Genomic DNA, 24,532 nt, shown 5'->3' on the forward strand with positions numbered 1-24,532 from the left:
ACACATGTTGGATAACACATGTCGGAAGAGTGCTTGTACTCGAAAGCTCATGCCTTGAATAAATCTTTGTTGATCTTAAAGGTGCTACTGGACTCTGATTTTATTGTACACTTTCAATGTGCTTTTGCAGCTGAATTTTCCTGCGCAAATCTCCACTGTTAACCATAAACGTTAATTATTCCAGGAAAATCTACTTCTAAAGTGCATTGAAAGTACACTATTCAATGTTTGCAGAACGGGCCTAAGATTATATACCTATCCACATCTGAAATATCATTCAACAATCCAGAATAGTCAGGTTGGCTTTATTTGATGGGGCTTACTCCCTTGAAAGAGCCTCTTGTGGCGCAGAGTGGTAAGGCAGCCGCCTGAAAGCTTTGCCCATGAGATTGGGAGTTCAATCCCAGCAGCCGGCTCAAGGTTGACTCAGCCTTCCATCCTTCCGAGGTCGGTAAAATGAGTACCCAGCTTGCTGGGGGGTAAACGGTAATGACTGGGGAAGGCACTGGCAAACCACCCCGTATTGAGTCTGCCATGAAAACACTAGAGGGCGTCACCCCAAGGGTCAGACATGACTCGGTGCTTGCACAGGGGATACCTTTACCTTTACCTTTTACTCCCTTGAAAGGACTGCAGCCTAAATGTACCAGAACAGCTTTTTTTCAACCTTTGACCATGGAGGAGCTCCTGAAATAAATTTTCAGGCTTCAAGAATCCCAAGAAGTGAAGTCAGCTGGCCACACCTCCCTGCCATGCCCCATGGAAGTGACATGCACCCAGAAGTGACATCATCTGCATCCTTTGCTCTCCTTTGGCTTCCTCTCCCTGCCTTTACTAGTACTGTGGCAGCTCTGCCTCATGTCAGCTGCAAATAAGGGCAGGAGCAAAGAAGACAGCCCAGACCCCCCCCCCATACCATGCCACAACTGATTCCCCCACTTTGATTTTTATACCCACAGTGTACCCACTGAACCCTCTGGGTTGAGGCAGCCATGGCCAGAGCTGGAGTCAGGAAGGCTAAAGGAGGTAGGGAAAGAGTGGGAAGCCTCCTGCTTCTTTGACTAGGCTGGAGTGTCCTAGCTCCCTCCCTCCATGTCATTGCCACTTAACAGAGGTTGCAGCTTTGTTAGCTGCAAGGATGGATCATGCATGACACTGGTGGGGGGAGGGGAGGAGGAGTCAGGACCCTGCCAGCATGGCTGTTATAAGCCAGCCTTGTTCTGAGGACCACCATCTCTTTGTCTCTTTCCCTCCCTCAGCTGACCTCCACACCCGAACCCGGCCCCCCCCTTCCCTTCCTGCCTGTGAGAACTTACCAACTTTTAAGGCAGGAAAGAAACATCCTCTAAGGAGCAAATGTGTTAACAGGCAGGCACCAGGGGGACTGGGGGGCGGGGGGGGGGAAAGACAGGAAGTGGTTTAAGTTTTCAGTAGGCATGCAGGTTCTGACCCCTCCCAGGTGCAGAAACCACAAGAGAACTCACAGTTGGAAGATGGGGACAGGGGGCAATGGAAACGGCCAATTTCCCAGCTTGTGGCCAAGTCCATTAAGGTAGGGGGGGAAATTCTGCAGACTCCATCTGGAGTTACTGTGGGCCCCTTGGGGTCCATGGACCCCTGACTGGGAATCCCTGCACTAAATGTTTGAACCTCCATGCCTATTAAGATCTTCAGGCAAAACCCCATTCCAAATTATACCTAATTGGGAATATCAATCAAGAGATGGAATAGAACCATCTCAGAAATGATACTTTGCTTTTAATACTAGGTCCAACAAGTTTAAAGTTCCCAAGTGCCTGGAACAATGTTATAATCAAATCAAATTTATTTAATACAGCACTGCGGCCAGATAAAACGGCAAAAAAACATTTCACAGCAGAAATTACATAATCCGAGAACCAATACAAAATTTAAAATATATAAAATTGCATAATTGATAGGTACATTATAAAAAATGCATAGTAAAATTCCTCTAAAACACCTTTACTCAAGCTTAAGTTGTCTTTCCCATGTGCTAAGCACATGAGCACAAAATTTGGCAACCTGCTTAATAATATGGCCCCTAGTATTCCACAGGAGAAATCTGACTTTTCTTTTGTTTGAGCTATTGGAGGAATCCCTGAGTAATGGGAGGATGAATTTATTTCTTACAGAGTTGAAGGTAGGGCACCTCAAGAGGACATGCTCGATTGACTCTATCTCCCCAGAATTACAGGGGCAGATTCTTTCAGCTATTGGGGTTTTCTTGAAGCGGCCCACCAGCATGGCTGAAGGTCACGCAGAGCATCTTGCTAGTGTGAGTGCTCTCCTATAGTATTTTGTTTCCAAACATAAGAGATAGTCTGCCGAGGCTTGGAATACAGTGGTGCGCCATACCTAGGAAAGTGAGAAAGATCAGTTTGACGCTTTTTGTCCTCAATCCTTTGTTTCACTACAATTATTGCCTAATCGTAACCTAACCCAAGTAGTGAAAGTGAGGAAAAGCCTAATTTTATAATTTCCCTTTCGGTGGCCAACAGCCACTGGGATTTAAAATTTGTTTGTTTTGTTTGTTTTTCACATTTATGTACCGCCCTCCCCGAAGGCTCAGTGTGGTTTACATGGAACTGAAGAAACTATACATAAAACATTACATATAATTGATTATAATGTTATTATTATTATTGACTGATAATAACAAAGTAACTGTATAACATTAAACAATAATAATACAACAGGTCCAGGAGTCTTGGTGGATTTCTGGGGAGGGGGGGGGGAGAGGGAGAGGCAAAAAAAAATTGTCACAGAGGATAGAAGGAAGTAAACCAGATGTGGCCCAGTGCTCCTTTAACCATAGAGAGATGGATGAAGTTACTGCTTTAGCTCTGAATTTTGGAAACCTTGTTTCTAAACTTATCCATGAGTTTGAAACACAGTTTGGAACCTGAAGTAATGCTTTAAGAAATGTTGTTTGGACCCGTACAAGTCGGGGAATGATATAATCCATTCAGCTACAGAACAGAAAGGAGTAATTAGAACATGCCCTATGACCCAGCATTCTAGAATATCTGTCTAGTCAAGGTGTAGCATTTATACAGTTTAACATAGTTCAAAAGGAATCATCATTTGTTGATCAGTTTGTGTATGAGTCCACACACATATATACAGGGACTAGAATTTTAAGGGCAGTTCTGCACATTAAAAAAACAAAGCGTTATGCCAGCAAAATGGCGTAGCGCTAAAAGTAATCTGGCCATTCCTCACCTTCTTGCTCTCTCGCTTTCATCTGCTGCCTTCTCACGCTTCTTACACTCTGCATACCTGCTTGAAATGACAGAAGAGAGCAACGCACTTTACATGTGACTCTGTTCTGCCTATCAATCAAGCCAGGCAGCAAATCCCCTTTCTCCATGCTTTAAAAAGCCCATGGTGCCAGCTAATTTTTTAAAAATCAATCCTTCTCCATTGAAATATCTATGCATCTAATCATAGATGCATAGTGCTTTTTATAATGCCACTCCTTATGGAATCATGAGTCTGTAATCTTAAAAAAATTAATCTTGTTCCTGATTTTTTTTGGGGGGGGAGGCATGCTTTGTGTTTAAATTGGGGGGGGGGGTTGCTTTGCCTATACGATTGAATGTTTATTTGTTGCTCCAGTCAGTTTGCTTAAAAAAAAGGCCCGTCCCCAGGAGAAGGGAAAGGGAGGCGGGTGCAAGAGTGGGACATTGGAGGCGGAGATACCACTACTTTGCCTCCATACATTTCCTTAGCATGTGGCTTGCTGGTTGCTCTCCTGTAGCTTGCGCTTCTTAAGCTGGGGAATCCACCTTATGCAATTCCTCAGCAAGCATTTTAAAATGGAGGATGTAGCTACCCGTTTGCTTGGATGCTGGATGTTGATGATGTTGTGCAAAATGCCAAAAATATAGCATCTTCTTTTTATACCCAGACCTTTTTTCAGAGGACTGTAGTTGTCTGCTGATCAAAATTAGAGTACATGATGGACCCTCTGTCTGATCCAGAAGAACTATTATATGTTGATGGCTTCCACAGGTATTGCTAAATTTCTCTTGCACTTGATATTAACTTTGTTGGCCCCACGTTACCCAATCTAAAGCAGGAGAGCAATTAGAGATATAGATATATATTGTATCCAAGTGAACAATGCCATTCTTTTGTATCAGAGATAAAAATTCCCAGAGCATTCTAAAGCTCAGACAGGCTGTGTGGTGGTAATTTTTTAATAGTAAGGAGGAACACAGCTGCATCAAATTAAAAGCACTGAGGTAGGACTATTTACGAATCCGACTACTCTCGTGGCTTTTAAGGTTTGCTAGCAATTCAACTGCTGCATTTAATACAGGAAATCCAGAAACAATATATAGTTGAAAACAACTTTTAACCTTTTTCCACCTCATGGTTCTTGTTTTCAAATACTTTATCTCTCTTAATTATGTCTATGGTTTTTTAAATGGTTATATGTGCCATTTGGGGAGATTTACATATTTTAATCACACAATCCTATGAGTATTAGATCCATCATATAATCTTGAATAACTTTTCATAATCCCCAACAAAGATACTTAACAGTTATTTAAACTACTGAGGGCTTGATTAGAAAGGGAATTAAATTTTAAAGGATGCTGCAAAGAGTAAATTAATGGACTTCAAACATCTTTCAAAAAGCCTAAAATGTAGAGTGGAATGAAAGGCTTTACTAGGGAGCTGGCCCCAGGAAAATCCTATCTTTTAATTAGGCAGCTTCCTTTGTAAAATTATTTTATAAAAAAAACTCCTTGTATTAAAAATACTTTAATGAAAATAGTCTGAACCTGATCTTCACAAGATCAGAAACAAGCATATCATTAAACATATTTGTGTTGTCCCTATCTAGTTCTACCACTCAGCGTTCCATCCTTCCGAGGTCGGTGAAATGAGTATCCAGCTTGCTGGGGGGTAAACGGTAATGACTGGGGAAGGCACTGGCAATGCCACCCCGTATTGAGTCTGCCATGAACACGCTGGAGGGCGTCACCCCAAGGGTCAGACATGACCCAGTGCTTGCACAGGGGATACCTTTACCTTTACCTTTTTAGTTCTACCACTAGCCATACTGGAATTTTGTATTCTGTCTTTGTTGAGAGAGAGAGAGAGAGAGAGAGCGATGGTGGAGGTTCCACTGGATTCTACTACATTTCTACAATTGAGACTCATATTTTATAATTATAAATGCATAATTCTCTTCCCAAAGAACAGAAAGCAAATCTGTCAAAAAGTTATAATTTAGCCTCTAAAAGTTGTTTCCCCCCCCCTTTTAGTTTGACTTTTCTCCTTGTTGGATCTGATTTAGCTTTATATATGCCATGCTTATTTTAAAAAGTACTTAAAAAGCATGGTTCTGACTTGTAGTCCTTACATGGCATGCCAAAGTCCTAAATTTTACATCTCCTTTATGAGCAGTTTTCTAGCTTTAAGGCTGTAGCAGCTGGACACAAGAATACAAAGGAGGAAACACAAAGAGAAATCACTAGGCATCAGAAAGAAACCTACACTATCCTTCAAACCAGCAGAAAGAAAAATCTAGTAAACAACTTTTTACCTTCTTAAAATACTTTATCTTAAAAGCACAATGTCATCACTGTCTTTCCACAAAAGGTAATTGCCAACAACCATACGATTATGGAAAAATTCTAGTTAAGGGCACCCTGTTGTGCTCCCACTGACATATGTTTAAGGGAGAAGATGGCATGAAAGCATGTTAACATAGCAGCAGCATGGGAGAAAAGAGAGAAGCTACAAGAACAAAAATGTGTTGGGTTACAGGAAGATTCACTAGTGATGAAGCTGTAGCAGTAGGAAGAGAAAAATGGCGAGATGAACCTCTGCTGTGGAAATGGACAGATTACTATAAGGCTCCTTATTAACAACTCTAACAGAAGTGAGAAAGGGCTGCTTCAATAGAAATGAAAAATATTTTGAATAGTAGAAAGAAGGCTAGCTTCAACTCTTTTCTCAGCTACCAGTCTTCTGGGTGACGCTAACAAGTCCGTCAGGCAGGGTTTCATGATTATCATCAACACAGACCACTAAAAAGAGCCATCCCAAAGTGTCTTAAACTTTAGGATCTGTAGAACATGATTGGACTAACACCGCAGAACTCTTCCTTACAAATACTTATGGAGAAGCAGCTATCATGTAGCAAAGGTAATATATATGAAGGTGATTCTTCCAGGTGAAATTAATTATCTGAACGTAAGGTAGCTAGTGAGAATCTGTCTGTATGTTTTTCTTTAAAATCTTGGCAACAAAATCTCATCCAAAATCTCATCCAAACCTTTCACCATGGTTTGTGGTTGCTTCCATTGAATCACTGAAACCCTATGGCAAATGCCTTCATATAAATGGTTGTTATATAGAGCAGACACTCATCTGCTGTTTGCTATCAAAGTGGTCCTCAAAGAATCTATATACAATATTTCATTTAGGTTCCAATAAAATTAGGGTTGCTGGATCTCCAACTTGGATGCTCCTCCCCCAACCAATCAACTAGACAATGGGGATGTACTAGCAGGAAAACTACCATTTGGCCTGCATCACTGACAACAAAGTGATGTCACTTCTGACATTTACCAGTCACCAAGGTAGGAAGGGGCTCTTAATTTTGCACCATTCATTAACAATCATTACTTGAAGAATGCTGGACAAAGTTCAGTTAAAAGATTGAGTTGTTCTAAACTTTATTATAATACTAGTACTGAAGCAGTAGGAGGCCAGGGATAGCAGTTGGGCCTTACCGGAGGACAGTCAGCCCCTACTGTCCCTTGCAGAGGGCTTGCAAGAACTGTGGGCTTCTGCAGTGGAGGTGATGGTTCTTCCCCATATTTGCCAGGAGTGAGGAGGCTGGCAAGAGCAATGGGCCTCCATGGTGGAAGAACCTGGCAGAGGTGAGGAGGCCACAAGAGCAGTGGGCCTACACAATGGAGGCACTTGGGCTGGGTCATCCTCCAACAATGGGCAGGAAGCAGATAAGGCGGTTGGTCTGTGGTTGGCCCTCAGTGGGGGATAGCCCTCTCACTGTGGTGCAATCAGAGGTCTGAGAGAGAGCCCTCCCACAGAGGCCAGCAAGTTGTTGAAAGTATGGTCATGACTGTATGTGGTATGATAGCACCAAGTATAGTACAGAAAATCACATGAAGTTTTAAAATATGCCTTTTGAGTAAAGCATGCACATCACAAGAAGCCTATTGTGTTGATTCACTAGGTCAGAGTGACTGAATTTTGAGCTGGAAGCTACTTTCTACAAATTTAGAAACAGGTCTTAGATTTGCAATGGGTACTTTCACCCATTTTAATAATGTCATAATATCTGAGAGCAAAATATTTTGAAAATCTTAACTTTTTCAAAATAATGTAGAAAGAATGAAATTTAACTAAAAAAAAATCTAATTTGGAATTGTTGCTATTCCTAAGGAGTGGTTTATAAAATTACACATGAGCTAGAGAGATTTAACAGATAAGGTTTTCATTCTATGACACTTCCTGACAGAAGGTTCAGAAAGACAAAAAAGAAATATCTTCATAAGGTGCAGTGATGACCATAGGTTTATATGGCAAAAAGGAAATTTTGAAATTCATGAGTGATGATTAACATTTTAACAGCAAATACCCATGCTCAAAGATACCTAATGATAACCTTTGATTACAAGATGCTGAGTTAAACAAGTTGTGATGGTGATCAGCTTTAAACCCTGCTTCTGACAATCCCAGACTCATTCAGTTGACAAGCCATGGGCAAAATGATTGACTAGACCAGGAATCTCAAACTTAGTGAGCGCTTTGACACAACTGTACCATAAATAAAGCTGAAGAGGGATGGTGGGAGAAGTTGGGACACAAATAAACTCATTGACAGGTGCCACATTTGAGATAACTGGGCTGATTCTGCACTTACTTTGTTTATTCCGGTGTTGATCCTGTTGAATTCAGATCGATTTGAACTCGGGTCTTCCTCTATTTCCCCCCTCCCCATTGAAACAGAAAGTGTTCTGTATTTGATTGTGGAAGCTCAGAATGGTGGTGGTGGTGGGGGGGGGGGAACAAGTGCAGCAGGAGTCTCTTTTTTTTCTTGAATGGGAGGGGGGGTTGGAGACAGCAGAAGAGGGGGGAAAACCAAGAGGCAAATCTCTGCTGAGAGAAGTTAGGACTTCTGGAGTGCAGTCACTTTAAGGGATACCTTGCAACTGGGAAGACTGATGCCCTGGCCAATCAGGGAAGACTTCCTTACTTCAGGATTCGAGACATGAGGCATAGTTATTTTGCAACAACCACAGATCTGCACATTTACTCATGGCCGTTTTTGAAGTATTGAGGCTTATATCCGCTCCAGAATATCGCTGAGGAAAGATAGGGTCACCACGAATTAATCATGTTTGTTGCAGAGGGAAAATTTAAAGTGCCCCAAATCAAAACGGAAATTGAATTCAGTGTAGACTGCAGGGATTTAATCGATCTGGGACTGGGTAAAAAGCCTCATGCAGACTACACCCTTGTCAAGATGGAACTTTATTGTTCTTATTTCCATTACTAATTGGTGAACTACTTATTAATTGCAAATTGCTGAACACTTATACAAAGTATTTTGTTTTCCACTGCAGCCACCAGGCTTAGCTCAACCACTCCAGGGAGAAAAGGTGACTTTCAAAATTGTTGTTTTGAAGCTATAAAAGATAAGCAAAATGTGGTGCCTTCAAAATAAAGTCTTCTTCCAGAAGGATAATTGTATAATTCTGGGGATGACATAACAAAAGCTCTTGTCCACTGCCAATGAAAAAATTGAGGGGGAAAAAACCTAGATAATTCTTGAGTCATAACTAAATGATCATGCCAACTGCATCTGTGAATCTTAAAAATTAAAATATCTTAAGTTATCCTTGTCTAGTGCTGTGTTATCCTTTGCCACTGGCAAGTATTTAACACTATGCAATATATTCTGTTCAGTCATCTGCTGATCCAGTTCTTGGATGATCAGTGAGACATTCTAATATTTCAGAGATTTTTGTTCAACAGATTGTATATGTGATAGAAACGCCGAGTCCTAAAACTCTAAGCCATTCAGATTCTAGACATAAATCCCAGCAACTACATCTCCATTTCACCAGGGATGAATGAAACCTTCCATTTTTAAAAGGAGCCTTTCCGGTCACATCATTTCCCCCCCCCCCTCCCCAAGAGCATTTCTTTCTCCATCTCATTTGTTTCAAAGGAATGTAACAACAACACTTGACAATTGTAGGAGTGAGGATCTTTCTCTAGTAAAATGACTCATGACGAAAACTGCACATAACCCTGTGCTCTTTAGGGACTGGGAATTGGAAGACTTTTGCTCACCTCCCTCATTATCCTTGTTATCAGCACAGGAGGTTTCCATAGCAACATTGCATCCAGGCCCTCTCCAGCCGGTCTGGCAGACACACTGCCAGCTGTTCTGACCGAGTATGCATCTCCCATTGCCATTGCACAAATCAGGGCAGCCATCTGGTTGAAGAAATGAAGAAGATAAGTACAAGAAAGACTGATTTGCACAAAGATTCTACACTCTAGGCACATTAAACAATGTTACTGCACACTCAAAAAGAAATCTGAAGGTTGTAGTAAACACACTGGGCTTGTGTAACCCCTCCCCCATCTTTTCACTTAGTTTGACTATGAGAAGTAGAATGCAAAAGAGAAATAATCTATGAAAGTTTCATATAGCCTTTGAAATCCACGTTCAAATCCAAAACTAAATTAAGACTTAGTCCTTGATTTCAGTTTTGCCTATGAATATCTAACCTTACCCTTCTGTAACCTATTCTTATTCTCTCAGCTTGCTTCCCCGCTTTCAACAAGAGCCTGAGGCTGTGGTTGGATTCCAAGATTCTATAAATTATTAGGGAGCACAAGTGATTTAATTATGCCTATTTTCACTGTGCTAGAATGCATTCTAGTGTGCGCTTGAAATACAGCTATGACTATGCAATTTATTGTAGAAGAAGAGTTGGTTCTTGTATGCTGCTTTTCTCTACCTGAAGGAGTTTCAAAGTGGCTTACAGTCACCTTCCCTTTTTTCTCCCCACAACAGACACCCTGTGAGGTAGGTGAGGCTGAGAGAGTCCTGATATTACTGCTCAGTCAGAACAGCTCTATCAGTGCTGTGGCAAGCCCAAGGTTACCCAGCTGGCTGCATTTGAGGGAATGTGGAATCAAACCCAGCTTGCCAGATTAGAAGTTTGCACTTCTAACCACTACACCAAGCTGGCAGTGGAGAGTGTGCGTGTACTCACACTTGCACATGAATAAGACTCAATAATTAGGAGACGTCTAATCTACTAACATGTCCTTAAAATAGATGAGAAGTCTCCTAATTATTCAGTCTTCTCTTTCCAACTCATTTCCGCCTTGAATTAGCCTTACAGTGAAAGAAACAAACACCTCTCCCAGAAAAGCAGGTTTCAGATGCTAATATTTTAAATAATAATCCAATGGATTGCACAATAGCCAAATAATGGAACTCACACATTGTTTGGGGGGGGGGGGTAACTGCATTCATGTAATAGGAAATGGGATAAAAATGACTGTCTACCAGGCACTGAAATGCTAAGTGTAAGTGTTCTAATTGCTGTCATCCCTTTCAGATATCCAGATGTTTCCAAATGTTTTATTGTAACTTTAAGAATGAGGGGGCGTGACTACAGTAACAGTGCATTGTTGTGGCATGCGTTATTACACTGATGTTGGGTGACTTGAATGACACACTTGTGTGCAGTGGAGTGATGAAATGTATCACAACCACCACACACCATCAAATCCAGTACAGCATTACCTAGCAAAACATTTTGGAGAAAAGGGGACAGGCATTGACTGGATAATGAATTTGAACTACTGGCCTTAATGTTATCATGACGGACATATCAGCCACCCTTGAGCCACCTAACGCAGTTTAAGCCTACATGTGTGATATGCTGTTATCTGTTCTAATGGTGTTGCAACTGACATAAAAAACAGAACATTTTGCTTAGAGTGCCAGTATAACAGCATCACCAAAAACCTTTATGTGCACTATCGCAGCTACTTATATAGGATCACTGGAAGCATCAGTGCTGATAAACATAAAACCCCAACTTTAGTGTACCAATTAATAGGCATCTGACACTTAAGTGATCATTAAAAAGAAGAAAAGAAAAGAAACTGAAGTTGCTTGGCATTGCAAATATTTGCCTCTTTTAAAGCACGGGCTTCAAGAAATAACAAGAAGACAGAATACAATCAAGTTTCATCTATCAGGTTAGTATCTGGCTTGATATTATTGACCCCCCCACAGTTGAGGACAGAATGGAGGATAACAAATTCAGTCAGGCCCTGTGGATTATCTATAAAATGTGTGGCTCTGGCTAAACGTATTTCATTGTCAACTGAGATCTGTTCTGAAATATTGAACTTGCCATGCTGTCTACACATAAAACCATCATGTCTATGGATAATGGAATGGCCTTTGCAGCCTACATCCTGAAGACAAAATATTCTCAACAGATTCAAAAAGACCTGTACTTTTTGCTCATTAAAACAAATATAAAAATCTTTCAGTACTAATAATGAATTTTAAAAAATGGAGAAATGAAAGGCAAGCTAGCAAAACTAACACCATTATTATAAGAGTAAAAGAGCAGAAAATGTAATCATATGTTGTTGAAGCAACAAGTATTAGCACAGCAAGGAGTTTAGTTTTTGGGGTCAATGTGCACAACAAACATATGGGAAGTAGTAAGAGTTGCTGGGACAAGAAGTCCCTAACCAGGCAAGAGGTCTGTTGACATAGATTTGTTTAAGAATCTGGAAAATCCCTTTTGCAGGACTAATAACCCAAAAGTGATTACCACATGTCTGCTGGAATGTCTAATAAAGATGAGTATGTGTGATTCATGTTGGGTGTGTATGACCAAGGCCCATTATGCACGGGGGGGATAGCGCACATTCGGGGTGGAATGGCGGCGACTAAAATCACCGATAACGCACGGATCCGGCTGCAACTGGCCGCAAATTTGGTGCAAGCTGCCGAAAAAGCCGCGTTAGCGAAACGTGGAAGAAAGCGCAGCTTCCGGGTGACTGGGGCGCAACCAGAAGTGGCGCCGGGGTTGCCGCATGCATAATCGGTTACTCTGGGTTTTGCCGCCGTTGCGTCCCATCCCGTGCATAAGCGGTTTGCTTCGGTTCTTCCCCCTCTGCATTTTCCATGTGACCCGAAATTGCCGTTTCGGTGGCCGTGCATAATGGGCCCAACAGGTGATTGCTTGCATATGCCTATGTGACTTTCCATGAAGTCTTTTCAGATGGGGAGGCAAGGAAGTTTGTAGCCAGACACGGATGTTGGATTTTTATAGGGCAAACTTTAATAAACTCAGAAACATGATGAGTGTCATACCATGGACGAGAATGCTGGAAGGGAAGGGAGCATGTGAAGGGTGGGCGCTACTCAAACAAGAGCTATTGCATGCTCAATCAATGACTATCCCAGAAAGACGAAAATATTGCAGGAGCTCTAAGAAACCTATTTGGATGAACAGAGGAAATAAGAAAGAAAAGGGAGATGTTCAGGAAATGGAGGGAAGGACAGAGCTCTAAAGAAGAGTACCTACAGGTTACTAGGCACTGTAGATCAATCATCAGAAAGGCCAAAGCTGAGAGTGAGCTAAGATTGGCCAGGGAAGCCCACTGTAACAAGAAAAGATTTTTCAGTTATGTGAGGAGCAAACGTAAAGTAAAGGAGGCAATAGGCCCACTGCTGGGTGCGGATGGACAAACTCTAACGGAGGATGCAGAGAAAGCAGAAAGGCTCCGCGCCTATTTTACATCTGTTTTTCCCCACAGGTCAAAGGGTTTAGGCACATCTAGAGATGGCAGTAGCCAAGAGATAGTGTCTGGGTGGCAGATTGACATTGACAGAGAGGTTGTTGAGAGGCATTTAGCTGCACTGGATGAGTTCAAATCCGCTGGGCCGGATGAAATGCACCCGAGAGTGCTCAAAGAACTTTCCAGAGAACTTGCACAACCCTTGTCCATCATCTTAGGGACCTCTTTAAGGACTGGAGATGTCCCGGAGGACTGGAAGAGAGCAAATGTTATTCCGATCTTCAAAAAAGGGAGGAAGGATGACCCGGGAAACTACAGACCAGTGAGTCTGACCTCTGTTGTGGTTAAGATAATGGAGCAGATATTAAAGGGAGCGATCTGCAAACATCTGGAGGACAATTTGGTGATCCAAGGAAGTTAGCATGGATTTGTCTCCAACAGGTCCTGTCCGACCAACCTGATTTCCTTTTTTGACCAAGTAACAGGTTTGCTTGATTGTGGAAAATCGTTTGATGTCGTTTACTTGGATTTTAGTAAAGGTTTTGATAAGGTTCCCCATGATGTTCTGATGGATAAGTTGAAGGACTGCAATTTGGATTTTCAGATAGTTAGGTGGATAGGGAACTGGTTAGAGAACCGCACTCAAAGAGTTGTTGTCAATGGTGTTTCATCAGACTGGAGAGAGGTGAGTAGCGGGGTACTCAGGGCTCGGTGCCTGGTCCGGTACTTTTTAACATATTTATTAATGATCTACTTGAGGGGGTGGAAGGACTACTCATCAAGTTTGCAGATGACACCAAATTGGGAGGATTGGCAAATACTCCAGAAGATAGAGACAGAGTTCAACGAGATCTGAACACAATGGAAAAATGGGCAAATGAGAACAAGATGCAATTTAATAAAGATAAGTGTAAAGTTCTGCATCTGGGCCAGAAAAATGAAAAGCATGCCTACTGGATGGGGGATACACTTCTAGGTAACACTGTGTATGAACAAGACCTTGGGGTACTTGTGGATTGTAAACTAAACATGAGCAGGCAGTGTGATGCAGCGGTAAAAAAGGCAAATGCCATTTTGGGCTGTATCAACAGGGGCATCACATGAAAATCACAAGATGTCATAGTCCCATTGTATATGGCACCGGTCAGACCACACCTGGAGTACTGTGTGCAGTTCTGGAGGCCTCACTTCAAGAAGGACGTAGATAAAATTGAAAGGGTACAGAGAAGAGCGACGAGGATGATCTGGGGCCAAGGGACCAAGCCCTATGAAGATAGGTTGAGGGACTTGGGAATGTTCAGCCTGGAGAAAAGGAGGTTGAGAGGGGACATGATAGCCCTCTTTAAGTATTTGAAAGGTTGTCACTTGGAGGAGGGCAGGATGCTGTTTCTGTTGGCTGCAGAGGAGAGGACACGCAGTAATGGGTTTAAACTACAAGTACAACGATATAGGCTAGATATTAGGAAAAAAAATTTCACAGTCAGAGTAGTTCAGCAGTGGAATAGGCTGCCTAAGGAGGTGGTGAGCTCCCCCTCATTGGCAGTCTTCAAGCAAAGGTTGGATACACACTTTTCTTGGATGCTTTAGGATGCTTTGGGCTGATCCTGAGCACGGGATTGAACTAGATGGCCTGTATGGCCCCTTCCAACTTTATGATTCTAAGTCATAGGGAAATTGGCACATGTCCGAAGTTGGTTTTGTCTGATTATTAAAAATATATATAACTTTACCCGGTCTTTGGAATTCAGGCTTTTGAGGTTCAGATTTGCCTTTATTCAAATAAAGTTCTGTCTGCTACTAGACTCTCACTGCTGTGTCCTTCATTGGGCATCTGTACACCAGGCAATAGACCCATTTGGGTAGCAGAAGTATGTGTGTGTGTGTGTGTGTGTGTGTGTGTGTGTAGACATATGAAACTAAATACAAATATATTCTGTCAATCATGTCATGTTATTATTTGGTTTTTCTGCTCTCAAGAGCAGAGGAAAGTCAAACAGGTTTAAGGCTGAAAAACTTGCAGGAAGAACAAGACTGGATCTATAATACAATTATTCAAGATCCCTAACTACAGCTTGTTTATTTGGAGATTTTCCAACAGCACAACGCTTCTAGGGATAATGTACAACATACAGTAGTAAAAACAAACACAATACTATAATAATTAAAACCATCCCAAGCATAAAATAACAACAATAATAGTGGTCAGCATCTAACAAAGTGTTTCTGCAGATGGATTTCCAAGTGCAAAGTCTTACTTTCCTGCTTTCCCCTTCAGCTCCAACTATCCTCTCCCCCTAGGGGGATACAGAAGGATGGGAGAAGTGGGAAAGCTGAGCTTCATGGGCAAAAATCCTTCTACCCACATAAATGTTCAGTTATGTCCTATCTAATATATCCAAATATCAGCAGAAGCCACACAGCAAACATTCCAAAACAACATTAAAAAGGGAAGCAGAATACAAACAAAATTATAGCAAAACTAGCAAATGCAAATCAGAAGAGTAAGAAACTACATTAAGTTAACAGAATCTTTAAATGTCCCATGGCGCCCCCACGGACTAAATAAAAGAGTAAGCCCTGTCGGGGAGGAGTTAGGGCGGGCCCTTTCCGGGATAAAAACTCGGAGGGACCAATCAGGAGCCGCGAAGCTCCGAGTGTCCATCCAGGGTCAAGCTGCCAATACGGCTCCCCATTGGCGGCTTGGCCCGGCCTCGCCAGGCCAGCCGCAGACTCACCTCGCAGATGCACTCGCAGGTTAAAATACACAAATTACAAATTTTAAATTACTAAAGATTTAAAACATGCAAGAATTAAGATACAGAATTGACAAGCTTACATTGAGATCTGCTGAACATTTATCATTCATCAAATATGCTCTAAAACAAAACTGCCATATGTGTACCAAGTGAATGTTACTTCTTCACCAGCTCTAAGAGGCTTTATCAAATGCTGGGCCCATCACACAAAATTCCCATAGTCCTGCTGTAGTCATAAAGACTCCTGAGGAAGGGCATTTTAAGAAGGAGCCTGTCTGCAAAATGTAACTAGCACAGGGCAGGGAATATACCCAGAGATATAGCTCGTTAAATATATGGACACGTGGTGGTGATGAGCTTTAAATGTAACCATCATCACTTTGAACTGGGCCTGGAAGCAAATAGGTAGACTGTGTAGTTGACCCTGCACTGCATTTTTGTGTTCCAAGCTGCTAACCCCAGACAGAAGCCCTGCTGTTACAGTTTGTACCTACTGGTGCTTTTGAGAAGTTGCCAATGACAGTCCCATGTAAAGCAGTACAGCTAAGCAAAAGGGATCAGAACAAAGTTTCAGTGGCGCCTTTAGGACTGTTTATGCACTGGAGGTTTCATGCCAGGCTGCAGGCTGGAGATTTAGTCGTGGCAGGTTGCCCCACCTCTTCCTGTACCCACACGGGGGAGCATTTGGCCTGGTATGTATCCTTTTGCATGCATTAGTTCTGTTACTGTTAATGAGCATTAATCCAGGCCCTTCCTCAGAAAAAATGTGAGGCCTTTCTCCTATTTATATTTTGGTTTACTCAATCTGCTATTGGAAAGGATATCATGTAAATGATAAAAAGTAAACAATTCATAATGTTTCTGTGCATTAAAAAAGCATGGCTCAGGGAATGTGGAAACGGTTAAAAATAAAAGCATCTCCCAAAGAAGATCAATTTTATGCTATGACCAATAAAGCTATATTCAACCAACCCTTCCATATCAACACATATTATGCATGTGAGATGTGTGAAGTACATCCTCTGTGCTATTGTATATTAGACTAGCAAGAAAGCCCATTGCAACCAGGAATGCAATGGGCGCTAGGACCCAGGGGACACCAGGAGGTGCTTTTTTTTTCTGCTGCGTGGAGCTGTGAAAGGCTCCTACAGGGTTTTTTTTTTCTGCTGCTTGGAGCTGGGAAAGGCTCCTACAGGGTTTTGTTTTCTGCTGCTTGGATCTGCGAAAGGCTCCTACAGGGTTTTTTTTTCTGCTGCTTGGAGCTGTGAAAGGCTCCTGCAGGGTTTTGTTTTCTGCTGCTTGGATCTGCGAAAGGCTCCTACAGGGTTTTTTTTTCTGCTGCTTGGAGCTGGGAAAGGCTCCTTCAGGGTTTTGTTTTCTGCTGCTTGGATCTGCGAAAGGCTCCTACAGGGTTTTTTTTTCTGCTGCTTGGATCTGCGAAAGGCTCCTACAGGGTTTTTTTTTCTGCTGCTTGGAGCTGTGAAAGGCTCCTGCAGGGTTTTTTTTTTCTGCTAGCTCTCGTGGGCGTGCCGGCTTGGAGCTCCTACAGGGGTTTTTTTTCCTGCTGCTTGGAGCTGGGAAAGGCTCCTTCAGGGTTTTGTTTTCTGCTGCTTGGATCTGCGAAAGGCTCCTACAGGGTTTTTTTTTCTGCTGCTTGGAGCTGTGAAAGGCTCCTGCAGGGTTTTTTTTTTCTGCTAGCTCTCGTGGGCGTGCCGGCTTGGAGCTCCTACAGGGGTTTTTTTTCCTGCTGCTTGGAGCTGGGAAAGGCTCCTTCAGGGTTTTGTTTTCTGCTGCTTGGATCTGCGAAAGGCTCCTAAAGGTTTTTTTTTTCTGCTGCTTGGAGCTGTGAAAGGCTCCTGCAGGGTTTTTTTTTTCTGCTAGCTCTCGTGGGCGTGCCGGCTTGGAGCTCCTACAGGGGTTTTTTTTTCTGCTGCTTGGAGCTGGGAAAGGCTCCTTCAGGGTTTTGTTTTCTGCTGCTTGGATCTGCGAAAGGCTCCTACAGGGTTTTTTTTTCTGCTGCGTAGAGCTGCGAAAGGCTCCTACAGGGTTTTTTTTTTCTGCTGCCTCTCGTGGGCGTGCCGGCTTGGAGCTCCTACAGGGTTAATTTTTTTCTGCTGCCTCTCGTGGGCGTGCCGGCTTGGAGCTCCTACAGGGTTTTTTTTTCCTGCTGCCTCTCGTCGGCGCGGCGGCTTGGAGCTCCTACAGGGGTTTTTTTTTCTGCTGCCTCTCGTCGCGCTAGCGGCGAAAGGCTCCTCCGGGGGTGTTTCTTTTTTTTCTGCAGCTTCTCGGCGGCTGGAGTCTTGTGTTGTGTTTGCGGCGGGGGCTTCCTTGGGGCCGGCCTGACGCGGTGAGAGACGCTTCGCGCCTCTCACCACGTCAGGCCGGGAGCAACTGCGAGCCGCGCTGAGCGCGGCTCGCAGTTGCTGGGGCTGGGAATCGGAGGGACCAATCGGCAGGCGCTTCGCGCCTGCCGTTTGGTCCCTCCGGTTGTCTGTCATGAGGAAGGGTCCAATCCGGACCCTTCCTCATCCCGGACACATCCCGCCCCAGAACCCCTTACTGTTTTATTTAGTCCGTGGCGCCCGCGGCGCCACGGGCGGTGTACAGATTATTCAATACACAAGGGCTTAAAGAATGTGTATAAAATCACAGCTATCTTCATGCAAAACTCTTCTACTGATGAAGAAATAAAAGTCCTCTTTATATTTCAAATCAACAGAGGACAACTTAAAATTACAATCAGAGCATCAGCTAAAAGAGGCAGTGGAATGCCTGTTGCTGAAAAAAAAAAACATCTCTGGACCTGCAAGAGCCTGACAACTACCAACCTGTTTCACACTTAGCATTTCTGGGGAAGTTAGTTGAAAGGTCTATTGCAGACCAAATACCAACATTCCTGGAGGAAACTTCAGCCCTTGACCCAGCTCAGTCAGGTTTCTGGTCTGATCATGGGGTAGAAACAGTGCTAGTCACCCTGACAGATGACCTCTGCCACCAGCTGGACCAAGGCAGATCAGCACTGCTAGTGCTATTTGACCTCTCAGCAGTATTTGACACAGCTGACCATGAGCTTTTAGCTCACTGCCTTGCTGACGCTGGGATATGGGGGACAGCCTTCAAATGGCTGATTTTCTTCCTTTGGGGTCACAGACAAAGGGTAGCAATAGGAGAGAGACTATCAAGTTGCTACCTGCTCACATGTGGTGCCCCACAAGGAACGATGCTCTCTCCAATCCTTTTTAACATCTTCATGTACCTTCTTCCTCAGTTGGTACAGAAGTTTTGGCTGGGATGTCATTGATATGCAGATGACACCCAGCTCTTCCTTTTGATGTGTGGCTGCCCAGATTCTCCACCTGAAGCCATAGCCAGATGTCTGTAAGTGGTGATGAGCTGGCTCAGAGTCATCTGACTATGGCTCAAACAGAGTCCATCCTTCAAAGATGGTGATTGGGCACAAAGAGTCCAAGCGAGGAAACATGTCTACCCAACCTATCAGTGGCTCACTCCACCAGAAACCCGGGCATGATCCCTGATGCCTCCCTCTCTAGGGAGGCACAGGTTACGAGAGTAGTGCAAGCAGGCTTTTTACCATCTGAACCAAGCCAAACTAATAGCATCCTGCTTGGCCCCGGAACATCTAATCACAGTGATTCACGTGACAGTCACCTCTAGATTAGACTTCTACAACTTGCTCTACCCAGGCCTACCCATACCCATTATCCAGAAACTGCAACTGGTCCCGAATGCTGCAGCCAGGACCCTCACCGGTACACCATGGAGGTCCAATCAACTCCACTGGCTCCCAGTTTAATTCTGGATAAGACCTAAGGTCTTGGTAATCACCTTCAAGGCCATACGCATTCTGGGCCCAGCATATCTGAGAGACCATCTTTCTGCCTATACCCCCATTGCCAACTAGCTGGTGATCCTTGGCCCCAAAGAAGCATGTTGGGCCTCAACCAGGGCTTTCTCTGTCCTGGCCCCACTTGGTGGAACAAGCTCCCTGAAGAGATCGGGGCACTAACTGAACTCCCACAATTCCACAAAGGGGAGCTCTTCTGCCAGGCATTTAGTTGAGGCTGACCACTGGACCCTCGATCACCTGGCCCCACAATCTGAACCCAATCCAACCTCCTATGGAATCATACTTAGAGAGTTGTTGATATGTGAAATATTATAATACTGTTCTCTTCAGTTATAAACGCCACTCTTATGGCTGCGGTTGTTATGAATTACACTGTATTATCCCTTTATTTTATGTAAACCACCCTGAGCCTCAGTGGGAGGGCAGTATAGAAATATAATAAATAAATTGTGCCCTTTCAGTCTTTTTAACACAGTGTATAAATATGAAAGTAGACAGAAGGAACTGAATTTTACTGAATTTCCCAAATATGAGTATAATTCTCATAAGCCAATTTTTCCTTTTTGTAGTTAACTGGTATGAGCTTGATCATCACTGTGAATAGTGTTATGGTTGTATTATGCCTCATTTATAACACCAGATGCAATGAAAAGTAGGCAGAGAGAGAATCTGCTTCCTGAATCCACAGGGAAGTTTCATTCCCTTTCCTTTTCCTATTGAATCATCCAATCCATGTGGTAATTAATTCATGAAGATTCCCCCAATCTAAGGGATAAAGTCTCCTGTAATTGGAAGGTATTGCTAAGGGAATGGGAATGTGGGGAAGATCTGTGGCAATCAGCACTTTCCAATGATGAGTCATGAGATCCAGTCCATATTTTGTATTAATGAAAGCAATTCAATAGCTAGGAATGAAAAAAAGAAAAATAAAGCTTGAAATATACAAATTGTAGAGAGTATCAAATTAATTTAAACCTGAGACATTGTATTATCCTTAGTATCGTGTATTTAATATGCCTGTATTGTGTCTAACATGGATCATTTTTATTTGTGAGGCAATTCACTTTCATAGACGAGTTTCTCTAAACTTACTGCCATCTGCAGACCCAGGGGATAGAGGAAAGCATGGGTGATAAGTGATAGACCAGCCATCAGATACTTTGGAGAAACAAAGGCCACAACTTTACTGAATATACTTCAGAAACATTGACACAGCATGGGGATGGATCCTGAATCAGACAACCCCCCCCCCCCCCGGTCACCTGACACCCTAGCCCATGTGCTGGAGATGAAACTGAGGAATCACAAATCCTAGGGACCACATGGGTTCTGGTGTTGAGAGAACCTCTGACAGCCCCCAAGCTGAGCATGCCTTTAAGGGAGCCCCCAGACTGTGAGATGGTGGCAAGCAGGCACCACCTTCCAGCAAAAGGATCCACCCCAATGCCCAAACTGCACAAAGTTGTGACCATAACAGTAACAAAAAGATCAGTAATAAAACCCATAACAACCAAAATGCAGTGCAGGTTTGAGAGAAAGCTGTGGAAAACAGGGTTGAGAGCTCAGCAGCGGTGTTTTAAATAAGGGAAGGGAGGGACAGTAAGCCACCAGAGCCTCCCACAGCCCACCCCACTGTGACATGAGCTCCTGCATGCAGGTGGCCTCCTCCTGCTGCCCTGGGATCCCCCGCTCAGACTGTGCAGCCAGCCTTCGACTGCATGTTTCACCCCCAACTTTCCCCAGAGCCTGAAAATGTAGCAATGGGGTAAGCCCTGGACACAGCTTGGTTTTTACCAGTAGTAAGGAAAGGACCACACGACTTCGCACATAACAACAAAGGAAAGGACCAACAATAGAATGGGGAGGACCAGAGATCTTTTCAAGAAAACTGGAGATATCAAGAGAACGTTTCATGAAAAGATGCGTATGATAAGGGACCAAAATGGTAAGAAGCAGAAGAGATTTTAAAAAGGTGGCAAAATTATACAGAAGAACTACACAAGAGCGAGTTTAACATCCTTGATAACCACGATGGGGTAGTTACTGACCTGGAGCCAGATATCCTGGAATGTGAAGTCAAATGGGCCTTAGGAAGTCTGAGCAACAATAAAGCTAGTGGTGGTGACAGCATTCCAGTTGAACTATTCAAAATCTTAAAAGGCGATGCAGTAAAAATGCTACACTCAATATGCCAGCAAATTTGGAAAACTCAACGATGGCCACAGGATTGGAAAAGGTCAGTTTACATTCCAATCCCAAATAAGGGCAATGACAAAGAATGTTCAAACTACCACACTATTTCTCATGCTAGCAAAGTTATGCTCAAAGTTCTCATGCTAGCAAAGTTATGCTCAAAATCCTACAAGCTAGGCTCCAGTAATATGTGGACCAAGAAGTTCCAGAAGTACAGGCAGGATTTTGAAGAGGCAGAGGAACTAGAGATCCAATTGCCAACATATGCTGGATCATGGAGAAAGTTAGGGAGTTCCAGAAGAACATCTACTTCTGCTTCATTGACTATGCTAAAGCCTTTGATTGTGTGGAGCACAACTAATTGTGGCAAGTTCTTAAAGAGATGGGAATACCAGAGCATCTTATTTGTCTCTTGAGAAACTTATATGCAGGTCAAAAAGCAACAGTGAGAACTGAACTGAACAAAATTGAGAAGAGAGTTCGGCAAGGCTGTATACTGTCGCCTTGCCTATTTAACTTGTAAGTGGAGCGCATCATGAGAAAGGCGGGGTTAGAGGATTCACAAATTGGGATCAAGATTGCAGGGAGAAATATCAACAACCTCAGATATGCAGATGATACCACTCTAATGGCAGAAAGTGAAGAGTAACTAAAGAGCCAGTTGATGCGGGTGAAGGAGGAGAATGCAAAAGTTGGCTTGAAACTCAACATCAAGAAAACAAAGATCATGGTATCCGGCCCTCTCAATTCCTGGCAAATAGATGGGGAAGAAATGGAGATAGTGACAGATTTTATTTTCCTAGGCTCCAAGATCACTGCAGATGGGGACTGCAGCAAAGAAATTAAAAGACGCTTGCTCCTGGGGAGGAAAGCTATGGCAAATCTAGACAGCATCCTAAAAAGCAGAGACATCACCCTGCCAACAAAAGTGCGCTTAGTCAAGGCTATGGTATTCCCAGTTGCAATGTATGGCTGTGAAAGTTGGACCATAAGGAAGGCTGAGAATCAAAGAATTGAGGCTTTTGAACTCTGGTGCTGGAGAAGACTCTTACAAGTCCCTTGGACTGCAAGGCGAACAAACCGGTCAGTCCTAGAGGAGATCAGCCCTGACTGCTCCTTAGAAGGCCAGATCCTGAAGATGAAACTCAAATAATTTGGCCACCTCATGAGAAGGAAGGACTCCCTGGAGAAGAGCCTAATGCTGGGAGCGATTGAGGGCAAAAGAAGAAGGGGACGACAGAGAATGAGGTGGCTGGATGGAGTCACTGAAGCAGTCGGTGTGAGCTTAAATGGACTCTGGGGAATGGTAGAGGACAGGAAGGCCTGGAGGATCATTGTCCATGGGTTTGCGATGGGTCAGACACGACTTTGCACTTAACAACAAGGAAAGGACCGTTTGATTTACAGTGACCAAGAATTGTTACATATTACCAAGTCCTACGACCCATCCCCTAAGGCTCATAAAGTATACAGTTCCCGCTGATCTCAGTTTGAAGGAAGTATTTGCCTTGCACCGACACAAAGAGAATCCAGAGGACTGTGCTGTTTAAAACACATTCTGAAGGCAATTTATTTTACCTCTTTGGCATGTCAGACATGCTGTTTCAGCAGCCATAATGATACTGTATCAAGAGAGACATCATGCTGTAGAACACCTGATTTGTTTTAAATGTGAAATGAGCATTAATTGTGGATATACACTCTGGGTTTTCTTTTTCAATAGAAACTGGAGAGAGATAAACAGATCACAGTAGCAGAGAGGGTTTTTTTTTCTTCCTCTAGAACATCTGAGCAAGATGAAAACATGAACAGTAGGAAGCCAGCAAAATCTCTGAAAAGTTTTCATTGCAGCTGGGAATTAATGGGCATGACTTTGCTTTTAGTTTGAAGAATGAAGGAAGGAACGTTAGAACAGGCATGGTGTTGCTAGGATACTCTTTGCACCACCACAGCAAAGTTCACTCCATTTGTGGCCTTCCAAAGAAGGAATGTATATTTATAAAACTATGAAAATCCCAGTTTCCATTAAAAAGATAATAAATACTTAAAAGCTGGCACACAGATATGCCACAATGTCATCTAATTATTTACATCAAGGTGGTTTGTATGTGTGTGTACCTCTTTTAGAAAGCTGAAAAAGGGAGGATCAATTGAGCTTTGACAAAAGGCTTTAAGTGCAAAGTCAGGTAGTAGCTACTTTGGAGCTTTTCATTTTTTTTTTAAATGAACTAAAACACATTAAAAATTATCTCTGCATAAATATTTAGTTGACAGCCAACAGAAAATGTTTTGTCAAGCATCAAACAAATGAAAAACAAAGCTTCCTGAGAGCTCATTTATACAATACCCAAATGCTTCCCCAGTGATCTATGGAGTAATAACTGTCTTTAAAATTTTGTCCACTATTTTCATGCAATTTGAATATAAATTACTTGTTTATAAAAGCCTTCTTACAATATTCATAATGGTTAATGGTGATGCTTGGAGAACCATGGAATGCTTGCATTCATTCAGGACGGACAGACGCTCTCTGCCAAATTATCTTGAAGAATGGAGATCAAAACCTGTATACTAGAATGGTGTTAAAACTCTGATGCAGAGCTGAAGCTTGGACCTGCAAATGTACTATCATAGGGGAAAAATCTCTTGTACCATGACTTTTCAGAGTAGGAGTACATCATGCCATTATGGGCCTGCAGAAGTGCTGTCTACAGGCCCATTATGGCAGGGTGTAAAACTAGGCATTATTGACTGCTATACAGATTTGGGCCAGGGTTTTATAGTAATGGAAGCATGCCCCAGAGACAGAGATTGGTGCAATGCTGTCACCTGAAATGCAATGACTTAA

The 24,532-nt window shown here is 42.9% G+C and overlaps 1 protein-coding gene across 19 annotated transcripts in view; it reads right to left on the reverse strand.

Annotated features, from left to right (window-relative positions):
• TENM2 (teneurin transmembrane protein 2) overlaps positions 1-24,532 on the reverse strand; it is a 1,331,635-nt gene that overhangs the window by 98,554 nt on the left and 1,208,549 nt on the right. For 15 of the 19 annotated variants that reach the window (XM_077327160.1, XM_077327169.1, XM_077327168.1 and 12 more), the window contains 2 exons: positions 9,370-9,516; positions 3,244-3,300 (listed from right to left, as the gene is read on the reverse strand). In XM_077327160.1, the coding sequence (XP_077183275.1) occupies positions 3,244-3,300; positions 9,370-9,516 (204 nt within the window). The remainder of the gene's footprint in view (positions 1-3,243; positions 3,301-9,369; positions 9,517-24,532) is intronic. The other 4 variants (XM_077327164.1, XM_077327163.1, XM_077327167.1 and 1 more) reach the window with 1 other exon arrangement.

Source organism: Paroedura picta, chromosome 3, assembly GCF_049243985.1.
Source record: "Paroedura picta isolate Pp20150507F chromosome 3, Ppicta_v3.0, whole genome shotgun sequence".
Classification (NCBI taxonomy): domain Eukaryota; kingdom Metazoa; phylum Chordata; class Lepidosauria; order Squamata; family Gekkonidae; genus Paroedura; species Paroedura picta.